Source organism: Musa acuminata, chromosome BXJ2-5 (assembly GCF_036884655.1).
Source record: "Musa acuminata AAA Group cultivar baxijiao chromosome BXJ2-5, Cavendish_Baxijiao_AAA, whole genome shotgun sequence".
NCBI lineage: Eukaryota > Viridiplantae > Streptophyta > Magnoliopsida > Zingiberales > Musaceae > Musa > Musa acuminata.
This window is the reverse complement of record NC_088342.1, coordinates 29,794,025-29,800,157: the sequence shown is the minus strand read 5'-3', so window position 1 is coordinate 29,800,157 and position 6,133 is coordinate 29,794,025. Positions and strand designations below refer to the sequence as shown.

Genomic DNA, 6,133 nt, shown 5'->3' with positions numbered 1-6,133 from the left:
CCTCCTACGGACGTATCCTTTACATGCCGAAGAGAAAGTTTCAATGCTCCATGGCGTCGAGTTTCGGTCGCCTTGGGATGGCCGCGAACATTCCATCATCTGCATACAAGCCCATGTATGAGTACCAAATTCTTTGAGTTAGCAATGCCCCTCACCTCTGTGAGCTTTGCACAACTCTTATGGTCACTGAGCAACTCATTCCACCTTGCATGGTCTCATCCTTTACCAAGCGCCTCATTTGCCTTGAGCACCATTAAGTATAGTTGTCAATGTTGAGCCATAGCTCAAACTCAACCATCCCAACCTTTGTGTGCTCCGCATTCTTCTAGGCTTGCCTGTTCTCGTGGTGCCTCTTGCGCGAAGGGTTGGCCATTCCTCTGAATGCCAATCTCAGATGCTCGCTCCTCCGAGCGACTCCTTTTCCCTCCATCTCCATGCCCGTTTTCCCCCAAACGATCGCGCGTGTGCTGACTGCCCTCAACGCAGCCCCGCTAGGTCCCCCACATTTGCATGCTAAGTGTTTCTATGAGTGCTTGTCCCGCTCTGATACCATCTGTCACGAACTTAGTTGGTTTTGCCTAAGTCGTGCGGCACCCTTGCATGTCCATCCACAAAGGTCAGCCTCCCCGAAGCCTCCCATTGTCCCTTAGGACCAACAAAAGAGAGAATGGGTTAGAGAGAACGCCTCACTCGAGATCCACAAGCAAACATCTCCGAAAACACTTCATAGACAATGCAAATTACAAACAGACTTTACAAGCTCTGAACAGTTGCACAACAAAGGGTAAAATGGTCCACTATAGATAAAAAATCTCTCACACGTGTCCACATGACACAACCTTTATTTACAAGCCTAAAATGGCCACCAACCTAACTAAAATAGAACTATTAAGCTTTCAGTCGTCCCTCTACATACTATACAAAACATGAATATACCAAAAGACACGGACATACATAAGCATCACATCAAAGATCCTGTTTAGAAGTTTATCTGTGACAATATGTATGTGACCCTCTAGGCCCAATATCGAGTTGGTCGTGAATCATACCTGTCAAAACTCCTTCTGGCTTAGTGAATTATTATCTCTATAATAATTCACTCGACTCATCAGCTACGGACGTACTCGGCCACTACGCCGTAGTCCCCAAACGATACAGGGGAATCCAATCCATTGGACCTGTCTATCCTTAGTTATCATGTACCTATAGTCCCTCTTCCATTTAATATCCTAAAGATCGTATACCAAGTATGGTGCTGTTAGACCTATACGTTTTCTACTCAAGTCTCGCTCTAATCGGATTCTCCCAAAGAACTCTTTCTCTCTCAATCCAAATGGCCCTGGCCAGGATTTATCTGAGCAAGAACACATGAGATATTCCTCTCATGACACGAGAGTGGATGATCCTCGTAAGGTCGATTGCCACTCCTAATGACCGGTTGTACTAGATTTGGGACATACAAACCTATAAGTCCGGTATCAAAGAATGGAGCACTTATATAAGACATCCTTGGTGTCTCAAGTCTAAGGACTAGATACACCATTGGGACTACGAAATCGCTGTCTGACAATAAGGCATCATCAACCATCCAACATTTCATAAGCGGATCAATCAGTGAACTCATTCTCCAATGAACACTTGTATTATATCCCTAGTGTCCCCACATGAGTAGCTATGAGACCAACTGCATCCATCATATGGACGGGTATACAGCACATAAGTCTATCCGGTTATCTCGATGTCTCTCTCGAGTAACCTATGAACGAGATTATTTAGGATCTGTATTTAAAGGCGAATCGGTCTCATTATCGTGATCTCATCACGATCCGATTCTCATTGCACAGATCCAAGGACATCACAATATATATATGTATATATGCAATAATCAATATAAAATGATAAATCCCAAAATATAATAAGCAAAAAGATTCTGTGTCATGTCACACGTGCTGTCACTCACGTGATTGGCTTGCTGGGCACCTATGACTATTATTAACTACAAACCACTTTACTTACTTATTGCTTTCAATACATTTACGAACACGTTTTCAGGTCAAGCATATTTCCTGGATCGATTTTTAATCGTACGAAGAGTCTTTACAAAATCGACAATTTTACCGCTGCACTAATTCACCCCCCCCCCTCTTAGTGCCGACTCGTTCCTAATACATATGTGTAATATTTGCTAGCTTGCGTGTTCTAATATAATGTAATAATTGTTAAATTTGCCAGCTTACAAATTGCAAGGAGAAAAGCTAGCTAGGAAGCAAAATTGGTAGCTTGCACTTCTCAAAAGAGAAGAAAGAACTTGTTATCTTTAACATCACCAAGAATTGCTAGCTTGCAATCTCAAGAGAAGCAAAAGTGCTATCTTGCCTATCTTAAGTCGCAAAGCTTGCAACTTGCACATTGTAAAAGGAAGCAAGAATTGCTAGCTTGCACACTTCAACAAGAGACAAAAATGATATCTTGCATATCTCTAAAACTTGCTAATCTTGCATGTTTTATAATGAAGTAGGACTTGCATGTTTCAAAAATTACTAGTTGCACTTATCGTTTTTGTTGATGATGTTGAATCTCGGATTTTGACGATGAAATCAATTGATGGGTTAATTGATCTAATCCATATTATTGAGTTAAGTGTGCAGGATTAACTACAATAGCTTGAAGACATAAAGCAAGTCCACCGAAGTTAAGTTCAATGGGTGTTTGAGAGTCCACCGAAAGTCCGAAGATTCGTCGGAAGTACTGCCGGAACCAAACGAGAAGGAATCAGGGACTTGCCGAAGTTTTCGGAAGTCCGCTGGAGAAATCATCGGAGGTTTGTGGAGATCACCGAGAAGGTTCGGCTATTTGCCAAAGACTCGTTGAACTTGCCACAAGACTGGGAGCCTGTTGGGAGTCTGCTAGAAGAAATCCGAGGGTGTATCGGAAGTCCGCCGGAAGTTCGTCGGAAAGCTCGCCGGAAGGAAACTCGATATTGCAAGTTAAAAACTTGCTTAGGACTATGTCAAGAAGTGCTATCTTGCCTATCTCAAGAAGCAAAACTTGCAACTTGCACATTGCAAAAGGAAGCAAGAATCGCTAGCTTGCACACTTTATTAAGAAAGCTACCTTGCATATCTAAAACTTGATAGCTTACATGATGTGACACTTGCTAAATTTGCTAGCTTGTATGATGATAAAACTTGATATTATGTTTATTATGCAATGAGTTGAAGTTATGTCTAAACACTTGATAGTTGAACTTCTCCTTTTTGTTGATGACAAAAAGGGATTAGTATGATGATGTTATGCATAAGTTTATGATAACATATTGCTTAGATTTTTTAATCCAAGAGTTCTATCAATATGACATATTGAATGGGGGAGTTAAGGTTAACTCCGTCATCAATTGGTTGTCATCATCAAAAAGGGAAAGATTGTTGAATCTCATATTTTGATGATGAAACCAGTTGATAGTATTTATGATTTGATTTGTGTTTTGAGTGACGCGGGAAGCTTCGATCAAGGAGAGACAATTAAAATATGAATAATCATGTTAGGCCGGAGAAAAACATGTCAGAAGATTGGACGTCGCATCGAAGAATCGCTCAACGTATCGGCATAAGGCTTTGGGCCATGAGTTCGAGCATCGAGCTAAGAAGAATGGATATTGCACTGAGGAAATCAGAGTTGTGGAGGTCAACTGGCTGATTGGGCAATAGGCCACAAGAGATGACGATGCACCAAACAATCGGACAAGGCATCAATGAACCAATGATATGTCGGACAATATCTAATTAGCTTAGTATTAATTATCTCGATCGAAGTATATTTTTATATATGTCGGATTAACAACGATAGCAAGGCATAAAGCAAACTGAAGTCTCGGAGTCAAGAACACGATTTCATTGGGAGTTCGAGAGTTCGTCGAAAGTCTGGACATTCGTCAGAAGTTCAACCAAAATTAATCTAGACGTCCAAGAGCTTACGAAAGAAGTTCATCAGAACTCTCAAAGAAGATCGTCATGAAGTCCAGGAGCTTGCTGGGAGCCCGCTGGAACATTGCCGAGAGATCGTTGGAAGTTCGCCGGAAGATCGCCGAAAGAAACCTAGACTTGTGGACTTGTTTAGCTTAGTAAATGTCTTAGATTTCGTAGTAAGCACATAATTGGGATTGGAATTGGGCCAACCCAATTAGGGGCCAATTGGGCCCATGTATGGACTATGTTGGACCCAATGAATGGCCCAAACAATGACCCAATAGGTGGCACAATCGTGGTACAATCTCCGAGACTATATCAGGCGGTGGTACTACCCAATGTCAGTGCTATAGGCGGTGGTACCACCCAACACCCCGAAAATCGGGGATAAGATATTTTGATGATGATAATCAATTGATGATAGAGTTAACCTTAACTCCCCCTATCAATATGTCATATTGATAGAACTCTTAGATTCAAAAATCCAAGCAATATATCATGATAAAATCATGCATAACATCATACTTCTCCCCCTTTGTCATCAACAAAAAGGAGAAGTTCAATTATCAAGTGTTTGAGATATTACAGTTCAAATCATTGCATAATAAACATTATCTTTAGTTTTATCATCATGCAAGCTAGCAAAAATTGAGTTTTGTAAGTTTTTAAATTTTGTTATATGTGCAAGTTTAGTATGTTTTGCTTCTTGAGATAGGCAAGATAGCACTATTGCTTATCTTGAGATTGCAAGCTAGCAAGTCTTGGTGATGTTCAAGATAGCAAGTTTTATATCATGCAAACTAGCAAATTTTTACATCATTTTAAAAAATATAAGCTAGTAATATTTGAGATGTTCAAGAAAGCAACTTTTGAAATATACAAGTTAGCAATCTTTGCTTCTCTCTTGAGATGAGCAAGTTACCATGTTTTTGCATCTTCTTGAATTGTACAAGCTAGATTGCTAAAACAAATAAAAGTCAAAAGACGAAGAAAAATGTAAGTTGTAAGATCGACTATAGAAGTCAGAAGCTAAAGAGTATGTTAAAGAGCAAGGAACACCCATTGTTGTTAACGCTGATGGATTGGCTGCTGGGAAGGGAGTTATTGTGGCAATGAACATACAAGAGGCATTTGATGCAATAGACTCTATGTTGGTGGCCAATACTTTTGGTTCTGCTGGTTCACGAATTATTATTGAGGAATTCCTCGAGGGCGAAGAAGCTTCTTTCTTTGCTCTGGTGGATGGTGAAACTGCCTTACCTCTTGAGTCAGCCCAAAATCACAAAAGAGTTGGTGATGGTGATACTGGTCCAAATACGGGTGGAATGGGTGCATATTCCCCTGCTCCAGTCTTAACAAGTGAGCTACAGTCTTTGGTGATGGAATCAATAATTCATCCTACAGTGGAGGGAATGGCAGCAGAAGGTTGCAAATTTGTTGGTGTGCTGTATGCTGGGATTATGATTGAGAAGAAAAGTGGTTTGCCCAAGCTTATTGAGTACAATGTGCGTTTTGGAGACCCAAAGTGTGTTGGGAAGAAACCTGTTAATGCGGAATAATTCTTTTCCCTCTTTGTGTATCAAAATAGGTTCCTCATCAAAATACCAACTTGATATCAAAATACTAATATCAATTAGCACAGCATAAACAATAGAGCAATAAATCAATCACACAGTGAGACCAAATCTTTTTAACGTGAAAAACCCAATGTGGGAAAAACCACGGGACCGTAGTCCACCTCAAATTTCCACTATCAATAATAATGATAACAGGTTTACAGTAGGTCTTCTCTAGAATAACTAGAGGATCATAATAACATCAAGATCATAGATCTTGGCTCAAGGATAGCATATCTTCATCACATAGGATGGATCTCCTCAAAAGAGAATTCTAGGTCTCACAGAGTGGATATCGCAGGAAAATACCTTAGAGAGGGTAAACTGTAGATCAACACCGTTAGGATTGTAGAGTTTGCTGCAAGGATTCTCCACATAAAATTTGGGCCGAAACTGACAACGTTTGGCCACCGATCGTCAAGTAGAAAAACTCAGAAACCTTACTTTCTCTCTCTATTTCTCTCTCCTCTTCTCTGCACGCCGCATGCTGCTCGCTGCAATCTCACTGTGCGCACACACACACCCTGCTCGCTGCCCAATTTTGCCCTTTCT

The 6,133-nt window shown here is 40.6% G+C and overlaps 1 protein-coding gene across 1 annotated transcript; it reads left to right on the top strand.

Moving 5' to 3' along the window:
• Positions 1-4,010: 4,010 nt before the first annotated feature.
• On the top strand, positions 4,011-5,524 carry LOC135611553 (phosphoribosylamine--glycine ligase-like). The gene is made up of 2 exons (XM_065107191.1): positions 4,011-4,067; positions 4,985-5,524. The coding sequence occupies exons 1-2, from the start codon at positions 4,011-4,013 to the stop codon at positions 5,522-5,524; spliced, it is 597 nt and encodes a 198-aa protein (XP_064963263.1).
• The last annotated feature ends 609 nt before the right edge of the window (positions 5,525-6,133 follow it).

Coding starts and splice junctions, on each gene's coding strand:
- LOC135611553 (XM_065107191.1), top strand. CDS start 4,011: ATGAAGTCCAGGAGCTTGCTGGGAGCCCGCTGGAACATTGCCGAGAGA. Junction 4,068..4,984: donor TTGCCGAGAGATCGTTGGAA/GTTCGCCGGAAG, acceptor GATCGACTATAG/AAGTCAGAAGCTAAAGAGTA.